Source organism: Plasmopara halstedii, assembly GCF_900000015.1.
Source record: "Plasmopara halstedii genome assembly, contig: Scaffold_323, whole genome shotgun sequence".
NCBI lineage: Eukaryota > Oomycota > Peronosporomycetes > Peronosporales > Peronosporaceae > Plasmopara > Plasmopara halstedii.
Window position 1 is genome coordinate 1458321 of NW_020187244.1, and position 15662 is coordinate 1473982.

The 15662-nt window shown below is 43.9% G+C and overlaps 8 protein-coding genes across 8 annotated transcripts; 4 read left to right on the forward strand and 4 right to left on the reverse strand.

Annotated features, from left to right (window-relative positions):
* Positions 1-318: 318 nt before the first annotated feature.
* PHALS_08793 (hypothetical protein F443_09828) lies at positions 319-1179 on the reverse strand (the record flags this gene model as incomplete). Its single annotated transcript, XM_024724205.1, has 1 exon — positions 319-1179. One exon carries the CDS (start codon positions 1177-1179, stop codon positions 319-321), a length of 861 nt encoding a protein of 286 aa, XP_024575105.1.
* Positions 1180-1968: 789 nt separating this feature from the next.
* Positions 1969-2968, reverse strand: PHALS_15334 (uncharacterized protein). Its single transcript, XM_036407377.1, has one exon. It carries the CDS (start codon positions 2422-2424, stop codon positions 2131-2133), a length of 294 nt encoding a protein of 97 aa, XP_036263085.1. The 5' UTR covers positions 2425-2968; the 3' UTR covers positions 1969-2130.
* Positions 2967-4532, reverse strand: PHALS_08794 (glyceraldehyde-3-phosphate dehydrogenase; the record flags this gene model as incomplete). Its single annotated transcript, XM_024724207.1, has 1 exon — positions 2967-4532. The coding sequence occupies one exon, from the start codon at positions 4530-4532 to the stop codon at positions 2967-2969; it is 1566 nt and encodes a 521-aa protein (XP_024575107.1).
* On the forward strand, positions 4532-5792 carry PHALS_15333 (uncharacterized protein). Its single transcript, XM_036407378.1, has one exon. It carries the CDS (start codon positions 4874-4876, stop codon positions 5153-5155), a length of 282 nt encoding a protein of 93 aa, XP_036263086.1. The 5' UTR covers positions 4532-4873; the 3' UTR covers positions 5156-5792.
* Positions 5793-6284: 492 nt separating this feature from the next.
* Positions 6285-7246, forward strand: PHALS_08795 (chloride channel family; the record flags this gene model as incomplete). Its single annotated transcript, XM_024724209.1, has 6 exons — positions 6285-6342; positions 6412-6484; positions 6561-6661; positions 6733-6798; positions 6857-6954; positions 7019-7246. 6 exons carry the CDS (start codon positions 6285-6287, stop codon positions 7244-7246), a joined length of 624 nt encoding a protein of 207 aa, XP_024575109.1.
* A 996-nt stretch (positions 7247-8242) lies between these two features.
* On the forward strand, positions 8243-9790 carry PHALS_08796 (chloride channel family; the record flags this gene model as incomplete). The annotated part of the gene is made up of 1 exon (XM_024724210.1): positions 8243-9790. The coding sequence occupies one exon, from the start codon at positions 8243-8245 to the stop codon at positions 9788-9790; it is 1548 nt and encodes a 515-aa protein (XP_024575110.1).
* Positions 9791-9955: 165 nt separating this feature from the next.
* On the reverse strand, positions 9956-14297 carry PHALS_08797 (hypothetical protein, variant; the record flags this gene model as incomplete). The annotated part of the gene is made up of 5 exons (XM_024724211.1): positions 9956-11774; positions 11829-11968; positions 12036-12473; positions 12525-12635; positions 12702-14297. 5 exons carry the CDS (start codon positions 14295-14297, stop codon positions 9956-9958), a joined length of 4104 nt encoding a protein of 1367 aa, XP_024575111.1.
* Positions 14298-14320: 23 nt separating this feature from the next.
* PHALS_15332 (uncharacterized protein) lies at positions 14321-15278 on the forward strand. Its single transcript, XM_024724212.2, has one exon. It carries the CDS (start codon positions 14592-14594, stop codon positions 15168-15170), a length of 579 nt encoding a protein of 192 aa, XP_024575112.1. The 5' UTR covers positions 14321-14591; the 3' UTR covers positions 15171-15278.
* Positions 15279-15662: the final 384 nt, after the last annotated feature.

The following is a 15662-nucleotide window of genomic DNA, read 5'->3' on the forward strand; positions in this document are numbered from 1 at the left end:
ATGTTCCCGAGACCATGGCAGTTCCTCTGCTTGTCACCCTTTATTCGTGATTGCAGCGTTGAAGCTGTAGCAAATTAAATTTTTCATGCGCTTTGATGTCACATAGCAATTAGTAATCATATCGAGATGCAGAAGAAATTGTTCATCTTCCGTAAAACTCGTGACAAAACAAGCCACTCGACGTTATTTTGAATCAAGAAAAGTTAAAAAAATATGTCTCTCCTATGATACTATCGTGCGCTAGAATGTCCTGAGCATTTGCTCACAATAAAGACTGCTGACACGTTGCGCAAAACACTCAGCGCTGCCTTGTCATCCTCAAAATTTGTAATGGACGAGCATGAGCGTCGCCGCCATGCTTAAAAACACGTGCGATAGCGCATTATGGTTAAATTTGTCCTTGCTAGGAGCCCAGACGAGGCTCTGGATGAGACCACCAACAAATTTGACACCGTATACAAGAAGCTCGTAGCTCGAATGGCTCCACTCCCAATTCCACGTCATGAAGCAGGCAATGGGACCGAAAAGCATCACAGGAATAAATCCAACAAAGAGAAACACCGCGTGCATGCTTACACTGGCCCAAACAGCCAGCACCATGTACATTACAGCAGCCATCCCGATAATCAAGTATGCCCATGGTTCGGGTAGATGACGACTAGCGGCTAGCGACAGCAGAGCAAAGTTGGTGATGACGGAGCATGCCAGTACAAAGCGCCACAATATTTCAATCATCTTATCCACATTTGCCCGGCTTAACTTGACACCAAAGACGCGCGCAGTCTGCACTAAATGCTTTTCTTGCTTGTGAGCAATGTCACGCATAGCCTCAAAGGCAACATGGTGCAGTAGTCCACCGAGTGCGGCGGAAATACCAAGCGCCATAAAGTACATAACGTACCAAGCCAAATCACCTTTGTCTGTAGCAGTAAAAAGTCCAGTGTAGACCGCAAAAGAAAAGCACTGCGCAGCTAGTAGGTAATCAGTGATGATGCACGCCGGCTGCGCATCCCATTCCTCGCCTGTGGCATCACGGTAGGCCCAAAGAGACCAATTCTCAAGTTCGGCCACGGCTTGACGACAAGCCTGGGCCATCGTCGAGGCGGCAGTAGTTGTACCAGGCGCAAGTCGCTTGCGCTGCGTAGCCATCGTCTGGTGCGTCGCAACTTCTGGGCTCATCGTGCGGATAGCGGACGGAGAATGCGCACCGACCGTTTTTCAGTGCTATTATTGAATTTTAGAGTAGTACAATCGCCATGTTAAATTTGGGTCATGACCCAAATACAGGTTGTTCATCTTATTTCGCCAAAAAATACAATTAGGTCAACACGGAAAAATAAATATCAACTAAACGTCATACTAGTATGAAATCAAGTCGTTGCAAAACTTTCGAATTTGGAGCAATGCGAAAGTAATAAAAGTCTCTCAGTTTGAGCGGAGCGTTCAAATGGTGACAAAAAAACTGATACCAGAAGTGTATTATTAGATGACGAATGTGATACCACACCAAGATTACACGATTTCCATAGTGGCAATCTGATATCGTTGGAATAGTATCTGCGCACAAAGAAACACTCAAGTAGAATTCTGATTCTTTTGTGGTTTCTGTGTCGTGACAATGTTAAATGCTATGAGATGCAGAGCTGTTTTAAGTGGAAAACTTTTTTGTTGTGCTTTACATATTTTAGCTTATGCTGTTAGATCAAAAACCGTCTGCTGAGATGTCAAGTAGTTTCGTTGTAAAGCCCCGTCAAATCCCTCGAATCTTACATCCTACATCATTTATCATTAATTACTATGTTGATTAAATCACATTTCTTTGAGTTTTAACTATTCTCGTGCGATATACGAAGTCCTGTGTTGAAAGTTGGAAGACAACAGTAGTATCGTAAGTATGAGAATAATGCGGGACTTTGTCTCAAACGGCAAATGCCAATAGCTCATACTTTGTTAAAATGCAGATCGCAACAGTTTCTGCAGAAATGCTGACTTTAAGCAATTGTAACTCCTATAGTATGTCCAGTTATGTTGTGAAAAGTGGAATAAAAAACTCTTGATGGCGGTCAGTACGTTTATTATTATGTTTTGAGAGGGTCCAGTATCTGCCTGTACCTACGCTGAGAGTTACACTTACTTTTTAACACATTTTGACGTCTGACGGTGTGATCTTTTAATTTCATCGGCTCGTATGGGCGTGTCCCCATTTTGGAACGGTGTTGAAAACTCAGCACTAGATTTATTTCGACGGAATTGAAAGGATAGCAGCATGAGCCAGTCATGGCTCTGCCGATCAGCAAAGCCATCTAGCGTTGATAGCGTCTCTTTAATGGAGCTAAGGACTACCGATGATATTTCTCGTTTGTAGGTCGACACAAACTGAGACTTACGGAAGAGCCATCGCACGACCAGAAATGTCGGCAGCATCTTTCTATGATCCCCGAGTGCACTAATGATACCACGCGCACTTGAGAAATTGTAATTATTTTTTGCTTGCAGAGATAGAAAATGGGATGCACCGTTAATTTTTGGTTAACGCTTTAATACACTCACTTTGCTGGTCGTGCGATGGCTCTTTGGTAGTCCTTACAGCGGCTTTGCTGATCGGCAGAGCCATGAGTGGCTAATGCTGCTATCCTTTTAATTCCATCAGTGCTGAGTTTTCACCGGGGAGACGCCCATATGAGGCCGATGGCGCCAAATATTATTTTCTAACCCCCCCGCGAGCTCTTATGTCGGATAAGACAGAAAAGTAGGCCATGGTGGATAGGCTCAAGACAGGTCTAACGAACATTTTATTACTATGGTAACAGATAATTTTATGCATGTACTCTGAGTCTTACATATGCTGACAAGATAAACGTATATATGACATGGTCTATGAGTTGTGGTCAGGCACTGTTAAGCTGGTTGCCTACACAAAAGCATTTCTTTTTCTTAAATTTCTAACAATGTCAATGGCTTGCACATTAAAGGAGACCAAGAGAACGGTCGATCTCTTCGATCTGCTCTTTTTTAGGGAAATGTGTGTGATGTATCCCCATCAATCGCTGAACAACCCTGATCACTTGGCAGCTGTAGCCGAATTCGTTGTCGTACCACACGTACAGGATCACCCTGTTGCCATCGACGATGGTGGCCTTACCATCTATTGTACCAGCGGCGCGGCAGCCAATAAAGTCAGTTGATGCAACTTCGGCAGAGTTGACAAAGTCAATCTGGTTTTGAAGCGGCGAATCCAGCGATACCTTTGACATATACGAATTGATCGAGTCTTTGGTGATACCCTCTGCTTTGGATGGGTCGAGCGTTAAGTTGAGAATCGCTAACGACACATTAGGCGTGGGCACTCGGATAGCGTTTGCGGTCAATTTATCCTTGAGGTTTGGAAGGCACTTAGCCACAGCAGCAGCAGCACCCGTTTCGGTAATCACCATGTTGAGCACCGCACTGCGACCACGACGCTCCTTTATGTGATAGTTGTCGATCAAGTTTTGGTCGTTTGTAAACGAGTGCACTGTCTCAATGTGTCCACCCATGATGCCGTACTTGTTGTCTAGCGCATACAGCGAAGGTGCAATAGCATTGGTCGTGCAAGAAGCGGCAGAGTAGATATCTTCTGACGCCGAGATGGAATCGTCATTAACACCGGCCACGATTGTCGGCACTGTACCCTTCGCAGGTGCCGTCAAAAGGACTTTGGAGACACCGGGAGACTTTAGGTGAAGTCCCAACATATCAACATCACGCCAGCGACCAGTGTTGTCGATGACAATGGCATTATCAATGCCATACTTTGTATAGTCGCACTTGTCTGGTCCATCCGAATATATGATCTGGATAAGGTTTCCATTAGCGATAATAGCGTTCACCTCCTCTTTAACGGTAATACTTCCATGAAACGGTCCATGCACTGAGTCGCGACGCAGCAGACTTGCTCGCTTGAAAAGGTCCTCCTTAGTACCCTTGCGTACGACAATAGCTCGTAGCATAAGTTTAACGCCTGGACCGCTCTTTTCTATAAGCAGACGGGCCAGAAGACGACCAATGCGACCAAAACCATAAAGAATCACATCTCTTGCCGTAAGAGTAGGGGTCTGGGTTAATGGGGCCATCTTGGCGTTCAATTGTTCGCCAAGCGCGCGCAATTCGGGTTCGCGACCTTCTGATGTAACCTGAGCCTGGACATTCAATACTTGCTTCTCCATAAAGACAAATGTACGACCAAGATCAATTCGCATATCGCGCGCATTGGGCGCGTACTGCACGAGAGCGAGCAGGACAACGAGCGTCTCGGTTGGTTGCATGCTTTTGCCCACGTACTTGCAAACATATTTGTGCAGCTTGATAATGTCGATACTGTTTTTGTGCACAAGACCTTTGCCAAACAGGACGCTCACCACATTGTTTTCGCGATATAGACGGCCGATGAGCGGTACCATTAGGTCAGCCGCATTCTCTTGTGTCTTCCATTCTCTCAGTTCATTCTCACGCAAAGCATTAATCTGGTCGCTTTCCAGCTGTAAGTCCGACATGGCTAGTTTCTAATAAGTTTGGCTTCGTGAAGACTTTTGCAGGGCAATGGACAACGCTGAATGAGCTGAAGAATTGGAAGCTTTTGCTGAAAACTTGGGTTATTGCACTCTGTGACGCAACCGACGCACCATCGAGTTTGTGTTTTTATGGTCGTTTATGTCACCAACATAAACGGACCGAGAATGTACTTCAACTCGGCTGCTTATATTACTCATTTTGTTATGCTTATATTACTAATTTTGTTATGCTTATGTTACTAGTTTTGTTATCCAGCAAATATAAAAGGTAATAGGGTCATGCCGCTCCAATATGGCTATCACCTTTATTTGTCACGACGATCATGCGTCGCACATGCTCGAAAGTAAGAATTGGTGCTATGAGTGCTCTCGTATATGATCTGATTTCGGATTTCAACTTTCTATTTCAAATTATGCAAATTACAGTGGCGTTGTTATGGGTAAAGTATGAACGCACTTTGACTAGGCACAATCATATCAAATCTGCTGCTGTGATAGAAGTGGTAGAACCCGCATCCAGATCCGAGTGTCGCTCAAGTGTATTTTGTGCTCATTTGGTAAAGTTATTGCACTTTAGTGCCCGCGATGTAACAGCCAGTGTATAATACAAAATTTCAAATTTCCCTTTACGCACATCGAAACCTTTAGTACCACATCTATGAACATTATCAGTAACGATTACGATTAGATGTTTTGTCCTTTACGCAGCCTTAGTGGATCTTGTTGGACAAATCTGAATTAAAGAGTTTTGAGTTGCTAAGAAATGCGCTGGTGGCCATCAACATTTCCACGCGTTTCACTTTGTTTTGTTGCCATAAGCCGGTTGGTGAACCCTGTTAATAATATCTGGTATCCAATTCATGTATTTGCCGTCACGTTGGCTTGACCTCAGAAGCACTAGCTTTTTGTCAAATTAGCCTCGTATCATAAACTTTCTCTTCGTTGTATGACGTCAGGAAGTGCAAAATTCAACAATCTATTACTTCACAACCTGTCGAAGCGCCTTCCTGCAAATTCGATTCTTCATTCTTATACACAGGAATCGCGTCGTGCCAATTATCCATGGGATCTGGAGGATGATCATAGCACCTTGCTACCTACACAAGAATAAGCTTTTCTATTTTAGCATAGGAGTTGCATTCGATTGTTCTTCAAACACATAAGGTCCAATGGTCGTGGAAGTCGCGATTTCTATGATTTGCTGATTGGAGTCTTTTTCCGAGATATAAATTCGCCTTCTGCATGACTTGGTGAAAATGACGGGAAAAATATACTCGTGATCCACCGATAGTTATAATTAAGCGCTGTTGCTGAGCCTTACCAATTAATGTAAACATGTCATTGATCTTCGTAACTTATTTATTGATTTAAATATATTCTCGAGAGGACATTTGATCCATTCAATGATGTGGATTATATAAAAATCGAATAACACCTGGACACAAATAAATATAAATGTATAATTTTAAAGTGCTCAACGCTTCTTGTGACTTTACTTTAAATATGTGCTGCAATAAATCCTGATGGCACCATGGTGTCCCGCTCTTAATGTCAAAATTGCAGCGCTGACTGAAGGGACTGACTTTCAGCTGCACATTTGTAAGTGAAGGTGTTATTCCTCCAATTTGAATTCTTCGCCCAAGGGCTGCTCATATAATTTTGTAAGCTGGTTAAATATTATGTGGCATACACCAGAAAGTACACGTGCTTCTTCCATAGCCAAGCTACTTAATCATGGTGCACAGTAGCAAGTACGACTTGCTAATTAAGCTCCTTTTAATTGGAGACAGCGGTATAGCTATTGTCGTACCTCTCTACATAGATCTTGCCTCATTTTATGAATACTTCTGCTGCTGAGCAGGTGTTGGTAAGAGTTGCGTGCTCTTACGTTACTCCGACGATTCGTTCACGACCTCCTTTATCACCACTATTGGGTGCGGAGTTGATCAATATTTCGATATCATGATAAAGAAGCTTATGAACTTACTTTACTATTCGGGTGCTGAACAGCATCGATTTTAAGGTTAAGACAATTGATGTGGATGGCAAGCGGATAAAGCTTCAAATTTGGGACACCGCAGGCCAAGAGCGCTTTCGAACCATCACGACCGGTGCGTACTGCTAATTTAACCATTTTGATACCAACTTAGTTTTAAACTTTTATTTGTTGCAACGATACTAGCTTATTACCGTGGTGCGATGGGAATTTTGCTGGTGTATGATGTGACAGACGACCACTCGTTTCAAAGTACGCAGCGGCATTCTTCTTTGGACCATGCCAAACTAATTCATTAGCTTTTATGTAGATATTCGCAACTGGATGACACAAATTCGACAAAACGCATCGTCTAATGTTAACCGGATTTTGGTTGGTAATAAATGCGATGTCGATTCTTCAGAAAGAGTGCGTGCAAGGTGTTGCAATATCGGTTTTCACAGTTATATTCACTCATGTTGGCTACTCTTAGGCAGTGACAACACAACAGGGCCAAGATCTGGCCGATGAATTCGGAATTAAGTTCTTTGAAACCAGTGCCAAGAGCAACCAAAACATCGATGACGCTTTTCGGTCGATTGCGGTGGATATCCAAAAGCGGCTGGCGGAAAGCGAACACGATAGATTAGATGTTGCTAGCGGCAGTAATTTTCGTGTGGATGCATCTCAAGAGCAGGCAAAAGACGGCTGTTGCACTTAATTTTAGGCTATGTAGTTTGTCGTCGTTTTTTGCCCATCTGCCTGATGAGCTCACCCATTTTTTCGTTATATGCCATACATAAATCCACAATTCTCTTTATTTAAAAATTGGGTCCGAAGTCTTATTACAGATTTAAAACAATCACAATGCGAAAATATGGATAAATTGCACTAGGTAACATACTTTAGATTTAGAAGTTTTGGTTTTGTTACCTGGTCTGTTTAAACATCCGATAGTATCACACCACCGTAGTATCGGTGGGTACTGTACTTGGCAGTTGTATCCCTTAAAAGCTCACGTGTTTTAGCTTCAGTTTTCGCAATAAGACCTGTCATTGTCCGGCGTTTGCATAATGACGGGTTTTGATAATGTCACAGCCCCAAACCAAGGGTATGTGTCAGCTTTTGAAATTTACCCTTGTGTTGTTTGACTGTGCTATTCCTATAAAAATTAACAAAAATTTATGACAAGTTCTGAAATAAAGGAGTAACACTGTCAACTTTGGTTCGCAATATCACATGTCGGGAAAAAATATATTACATCCATGGCAATGAATCGTTCGTGAACTTGCATTGTGTACAACAGTGGTACTTTTCCGAATCACATCCGTGCACTGCCGACAGATAGGCATGTTTTTGATTAAGAATTAATATTGTCAGTAAAGTGCCGGATAAAATACAAGCTTTGTAGCAAAGTAATATATTTTGAGCCTTAGGGTTATTGCCTAGAATCCTAAGCAGAATTTTGCGTATCATTGCGTCTCATGATTATCAATAATCGATGCTGCTCGTGTCCGTGCTGAGAACCTCTGACAAAAAAGTTCGCATAACCTGATGTGACTAGCGTTGAAGCCGCGCAAGTATGACAACTAATGTCAAACAAAAGGTAGAGTAAGTTTTTTGAAAAAAAAGAGCTACATCAAAACCGCAACCATTTGTCACGCGACAGGCCAATCGCATGGACGCATTAATGGCTGGTTCGAACTGAAATAGTACAATGAGCAAAGAAAGCGTGAATTTTGGCGGTGATGAGACGTGGAATGACTGGGTAGATGAAAGCTCGTCTGTACGTTACAGCTGCGTGTTCTGCGCGTACAAATCTACGGCTGAAGAGCCGCTACACACGCATCTACAAGATGCGCACAACTTCTCACTTCACCATGAGATCTCGACGTATGAGCTGGATACCTACGGTACAATCCAATTTATTAACTTTCTGCGCTGGAATACATTGGATGGAGTGTCAGTTGAGCAATTGAAGCAGACGCTGGCTATAGAAGGTAGCAGTGCTTTCCGAAAGGACGAGTTTCTTAAGCCGGTGATGCCCGACGATCCGCTTCTCTATTGCCTTAAATGCGACAGTGACAGTAGTGATGACGAGGATGAAAGTATCATTCACCAAAATCAACAGAGTGAAAAGGCGATACCACTTCCAACTGCTGCAGACGACGTTGTTAACGTGATTAATAAGCTGCGTCTTGAGAACCAAGAGCTTAAGCAGCAGATGTCGAGATACTCAAAAATAATCCGGGATTATGTGGCTGACGAAGAGACGGTTGTACCTGTTGCAGATGTTGCTGACAACGATACCTACTACTTTAAATCGTACTCGCATGTGTCAATTCACCGCGAGATGATCATGGATAGGATCCGCACTGATGGGTACCGCAATGCTATTATCAACAACTCGGAACTTTTCAAAGGCAAGGTGGTGCTAGATGTTGGTTGTGGTACAGGTATTTTGAGCATGTTTGCAGCCCAGGCTGGTGCAGCTCAAGTAATTGGCATTGACTGCAGTGAGATGGGAGACGTGGCTCGCGACATTGTGGCAATCAATGGATTTAGCGATGTCATTACGATACTTCGCGGAAAGGTGGAAGAGGTAAAGCTGTCCGTTGACAAGGTAGACATCATTGTCTCCGAGTGGATGGGATATTGTCTTCTGTATGAATCTATGCTGGACACTGTGTTGTTTGCCCGTGACAAATGGCTTACTTCTGGTGGCCACTTGTTCCCGGACAAGTGCTCCATATTCATACAGGCAATGGAGGACTCAACAAAGCGCTTTGACTTCTGGAATGACGTCTATGGCTTTAACATGAAACCTATTCAATCCAAAATTTCCATCGATGATGCCTTCGTGGAAGATGTCAAGCCGGAAGACATTATCTCAAGTCGCGAAATTCTGCAGAAGCTCGACATCAACAGTATCACTTATGAAAATCTCAACTTCCACTCTAACTTTACGCTATCAATCACCAGAGATGCCATTTTGCACGGCTTTGTGTCCAGCTTTGACATTGGTTTTGAGCGGGGTTGCCCACGCCCTGAATACTTCACTACGGGGGCTGAGGGCACCCCGACGCACTGGCACCAAGTCTTTTTTCATGTCCCGAAACCCTTCCCGGTTAAAAAAGGAGATGTTATTCACGGTAAGTGGTGGGTGCGGCGGAATGCTGAGAATCCGCGCTTTCTTGATGTTGAGATATATTGGAAACAAGCAATTGAAGACGATTTTTTGATCCAGTGTTATCGTATTCACTAGAAATACTGTAGACATAGTTACTTGCATATCAAGTGGGTCTTCGATAAATTTTGTTTCGGGTATTAAAATTGCAATGATATTCTTGAATAGGTCTTCTCGAAAAGCAATGGCATCAATAGAAAGCAATCATACAAAGTCGCAAAATTATAGCTGCATGATTAAGGTTTACGACTGCACTTTCACCTGGCTGATGACGTCCTTTACAAGTACAAGCATGGCAGAAACCTTTTCAAAATCCTCACTGGAAGGTACTAACAGAGTCAAGCACCTAAGCAGCAAGCAATGAGTAGAGGTTAGTGATGGTGTATGGTCGAGTTCTTCGACGAGAGGATCCGCCACAAGGGGTGGCTTGGCGTTGTTGACCACCCAAGTAAATACGTCGGCAGGAAGCATACTCATCACTGCAGCATACTCCGTCTCAACTTTCATCCGTCTTAATATAAGTGACAGTCGAGCCCTTGCAATGGCCCCTAGCTTTATAGCTAATCGCTCTGGTCGCTTCATTTTTTCGACGACCACGTCTGCCCGCTCGTCTTGCCCAGACTGATACAAGTATAGCACATACTCTTCAAGAATCACCTCTAACGAAAGTCCAAATGCCTCTGCTAATGCAAAACCTAATGTGTCATCGTGACGCAGAAGCTCTTTCAAAAACACTGAACGTTCTCGACCGACAGCACTTCTCTCCTCTTCAGTTGGCTGAATCTGCATTTGAGTTTTGAGTAAACTGTTCGGGCGGCACAAATGCTGGCCATTATTCGTGAACAGCTTGGCAACCGTAATCGGCGTGACTGCTGACGCAGCAAATGAGTCAAGCAGCATGATTAGACTGATGTGATCGGTGATAAGCGCAACCGAGGACATATCGAATGAATAGCTTTTCAGTGCTTGCATAAGCGCCGTAGTAACGTGCGAAGGTGGCCACTTTTTTCGGAACATTATATGAAGATCTTTCACCTGGCAGTGCCATTCGATAGGCTCAGTAAGGTTATTGATTCTGAATATAGAATCTCGAGATATGCTCTTGCCAAAGTCGTCATCAGCAGGAAGGAAGTCTGTGGCGCTTAATTCATCATCATAGTCGCTATCAGCTTCGGCATGTCCGTACGCTGTCGACACAACCCCAGCCGCTGAGAGTGTCTTCACTGCATCAAGCAGTGTGATAAGCAAATTTGAAATGATGCCGAAAAAGCGGCGAGCGACCTGTGGCTGAAGACCCCGTTGCGCCTTCTTACCAGCAGCACTCTCCTCCCAAAATGTGATCAGCGTCACGACGTGCACGCGGATGTATTTTTCCCAAATGTATGCTGCCATGGCGGCTTTAATCTGAAGTGACGTAACACATTCAAGTTCCAGCAATGCATCCTCCAATTGCCGCATAGCAGATCGCTCAGCATTCCAAGCCGCGCAAAGAAAAGCTACTCGGAAGCAGCACAAAGTATCTTTATCTGCGAGCTGAGGATAGACGCGTAATATAGCTTTCCAGTCCTTCATTTGAACAGCTTTACGACAATTTTCCATCGTCGCAACCCAGCCATCAGCTCCATCATTTCTCAGACCGATATCGACATGGTCTTTTGGTATTTGTATAGCGGCATCGTCTTCGCCAGGATCATGGCCTTCATTTATCTGCATGACAGCTATATTTCGCAAAATCTCATCCACATGCTCCACTGTATCCACAGATAACTGGCCGTACTTTCCGAGCCGCAATGACAAATGTACCGTTACTGCAATGCAATCCTGCAAAATGATCCAGCGTGTTCCACTACCAGCACTGCTATACTGACCAAGCGTGTCTTCTTCAGCACGCTTTGCAAACTGCTTCTCACCCCAACCACAGTGTTCACTCAGCACAAATCCATGAAATAGTTTGGGCGTCTTCCAACAGGACTCAAAGATTGCTCTTAGAGAAAGCGGGCAATCACGCAAACGTCGTAAACGGATTTCGTTTGACAAAAAATCGGTATTCGAGTTGTCCCCCCTGTCTTCAAAAAAATGTGTTTCAGTATCTGAAAGTACAAAGAATGACTCTAACCAGCGATATAGAGACGAAGACTTGGAAGGTTGAGGCAGCGCAATTACAGTACCGAGAGGTAGTGAATAATACCACTCAATAAAAAGTCGTGTGATAATGTCTTTCGTAAAAAAAATGGCTGAATGAAGTAAATGAAGCTCCTATTTGAGTGGAAATAACACGTCAGACAGGAAAATGCAAATAGGACGCTATGAGAGTCATCAATACCTGTACTTCAAATACATTCGATAGCAGTGGAGCAAATATCAACGTAAGAAGGCAGTCCTGTCGAGCTTCTTTGCAATGATCGCGGAGAACTGGAAGATTTAGTACGTGAAAAGTTTCTCGTAAGAAATCGTCCATGGAATCAGCTACTTCGTACAATGAAAGAATGTCGCGTCGTCGTGGCAAGTCAGGATCATTAAATGGCATAGAGAAAAACTCTATAAATTCCCACGCCGTGAGCTGGCTAGCGTCATTAATCGCTTTGCGCGTCCGGCTACACGATTCATCACCAAGTGAAGCGCCAGCCCGTCGTAACAATTCGAACCATGGAAGAAGACGCCTAAGAAAGCCAGAATCCTGATCGTTTGCATTTGCCTGCAAATCTTTTTCTCTTACGGTGTGTACCATCAGATCAAGCGCATGCTTGCTTCGCTCAAACTTCTACAAATATCTGTAAGTATTGATTCATGCAGAGGCACAAAACCCACTTACGGTCTGGAATTTAATAAAGGTAGACACAAGGCGATGATGCCAGAGAAGCTTCCACTGTAGGGAAAGCTCAACTCCAGTTAAAGTTTTCGAGGACATTCCATTTTTTAGTGCCTGCGATCGCATAAAAAATTATCAAGCATTGAAGTCAACGTTATGATGTCACAAGCGTAAATGTACCAGCTGCAATTTTTCCAAGGCTCTTAAGAGAAAGTGCGCACCAAGCAAAGCCATATCTGAGCTGAGGAAAACTTCGAACAGCGCCTGGATCGTTGTTGACGACGTAAAGCAGCCAATTTCTTCAAGTAACGATTCCAGCACCCCTGAATGGGTCGAGTCGACATGTTTTTTCTTCACGAAAGCTTGAAAGCCTCCAATAACCTGATGCAAAAGAAACTGTTCCTCTTGAAGCTTGTTTTGTGTGAAATAATTCGTCAAAGTAGACGTGTTGGATAATCCAGGTCTCAACTCAACTAATTCAAGTAATTTGTCAGTCTTTTCGATCAAGACGATACACTTCGATTTTCTGGTGACTGGATTAAACTGGGTGATCAGTCTTGCACTGTTACCAACGCCAAGAGAGAAAACTTTTGGTCCATATCGTGCACGCCATAATTCGACTATACCACGTTGGGCAGAGTAAATAACCAAATAAAGCCCTGGACGCCAACAATTTCTTTCCAGCCCTTGTATCCAGCCACACTGCGCATTCCGATAACCCTTCCACATCCGAATGACAACCATTCGCAAAGTATCGATCAACAAAATCCTTCCAAGTGAGTCTGCAACAGCCGCTAATTTGCCTGAAGGACTCAGAACTAGCCCTTTGCATCGTCGCCGCTCATCTTCGTAGATCGATCGAGTCATGCCGATTGGAGCCGGTACATGTTCTGCCGCAGCATCAATCGCATCAGCATCAGATTGCAGGAATCCAGCATGTCTGCCATTTCCAGCGAGCGCTCTGTACCCCCAACTCGTCGCATAGCTCCAAACAGCCCCTGCAGCTCTCGAAGCAATGGCTGTGGCAATATGTGCTAAATGAATTATGGAATTCTGGTCGTTTCCCGCCTGATAAAACGCAAGGAATGGGGACGAGCCCGCAGTCATAAGAGTGCACATACCAAGTCGTGAATGAGACTGGAAAATCGTGGGTCGTACAGGGCCACAAGGGAAAGCCGCCACAATGTCATTTTGTTGTTGTAAAGAATACTTTCTAAATTTACTGGCCTGTGCGGGTCTCAACATCGCTGAGTTAATCCTGGCTTGAATTTCCGAAAGCTGAATTATAGCCACAGTTGAATCCGCGTAGAGGACCCAAAGCTCACCATCTATGTCCAGCTCGCTCGACAGTAAAGCGCTGGATCGATGAGATGCCATTATTGTAGACACATTGCGGTTCATTTCTAGCGTGCGCACTGCTGCACCGTGCAACTTCTGCTCAAACACAAGTTTGCCTAATCGATTGAAAATGCGGACGACGCCCGTCGTGTAGCCGACGCAAAATAGCTCGTGATTAATCCACTTCACATCCACAATCACTTCCGATTCATCTAGACATAAGTTCTTCACTTCTTCAATACAGCTCAGCGAGACTGTCGTTTGACCAGCCGTTTCTTTCATTTCTGCGCTATAAATCTGACGCTCAAAGCCCAGCACCAGTGTCATATCATCAGTTACATCGACGAGCACGCGTGAATCATGCAGTGATGTGGGCAGCGAGGCACAATCAACATGTATTGTTGCCGCCAAAACATCTTCAACTAGATTAGATGCCATCAAGAATGTGGGCTTTTATTCACTGCAGAATTGATCTTGGTACAGTGTACCATGATTAGCTTGCCCTATTTAAGTGGTTAAATGCTACGCAATCGATTTCGTGTCGACGAGGATGTCACGTCGTGACTTACGACACTCCTGGTAGCAACATCGTTGAGTCATCTCACGCATAGACCCATAAATGCACGCGCAATCACTCTCATAAACTAGATTTGCTTTACAGCGTTTACTGTGATGCTAACTTGACACTGATAGAGAAACAGCGAGAAGAGCAACTTGATTGTTGAACCTTCGATGACGATTGACAGTTCAGGCATTAGATTTCCCGGCACCTTTGTTATTGTCATTGTAGTGGGTTTGATTACATTTCGGATCCTGGTTTTCCTTCTGGCCATGTTAAGGCGCAGCAAAATTGACCCTACACACAGAGACTCCGATACCAATCGTCAACTGGACAACCCGAGCTTATACGTGAAGCGGCCAACTTTGACCGTTCGAATAACGGGATACAGTGGCCCCGACGAAATCAGATCAAGCGAGTCGGTCGTTCCTGTGCTAGGTGATAATACTCTTCACCACATTTTAAAGGAGAGACAAAAGCTTTCTACGGCTGAAAGCACCTTGTTTAGCATTGCTCCTGTCAGTATCCAGCATACAAGACCAACAGTGCATCAACATATTTGCACAACAGCTCAAGGTCATGTATTAACAGATGTTCGTGCAGCTAGCGATTACAGTTACAGCCCACACGCGGACAACTATTCGATAGGCATGCTCGAGTCGCCAATCTCAACCAATTACAGCTTTGGTTCGGATACAGATAATAGCTTCATATCTATGGATTGGGATGAAGATGATTCGTGCAGTTACTGACTTGACATCAGGACGTACCGTCTAAGGACTTAAACCGAACCCTCTACTCAGTTGCCTGCCGCATAATTATATAAGGGCAAAGTCTGAGAGATTAACTATAAAACGCCATTTTTAATTTTCAATCTGTAAATACGTTTTAACTTAAAATCACCAGTGTTAATAAGAACTGTACCATAAGCTGCTAACAAATTTGTATATTTCGTAGCTTGCTTGAAAAGCGACAATAATTTACTAATCGGCACTCGAAGACGCTACAATATACTGTAACGATGTACGAGCCGTGTTATAGTGTATCTACAAATTGCACTATTGTGCAAAGTTTAAACGCACCAAAGGATGAGGGCGATTCGACCTTGCAAAGAAGTCTTTTTTGCAATAAAACATGTCCGACAAATTTTGTAACGGGGTTACACGTACCCTGGTAACAGGGGTGTGGGTCACACGAGATGTGCATGGTGTGACCACACCCAAACAAGAATACGGTACGGGGCT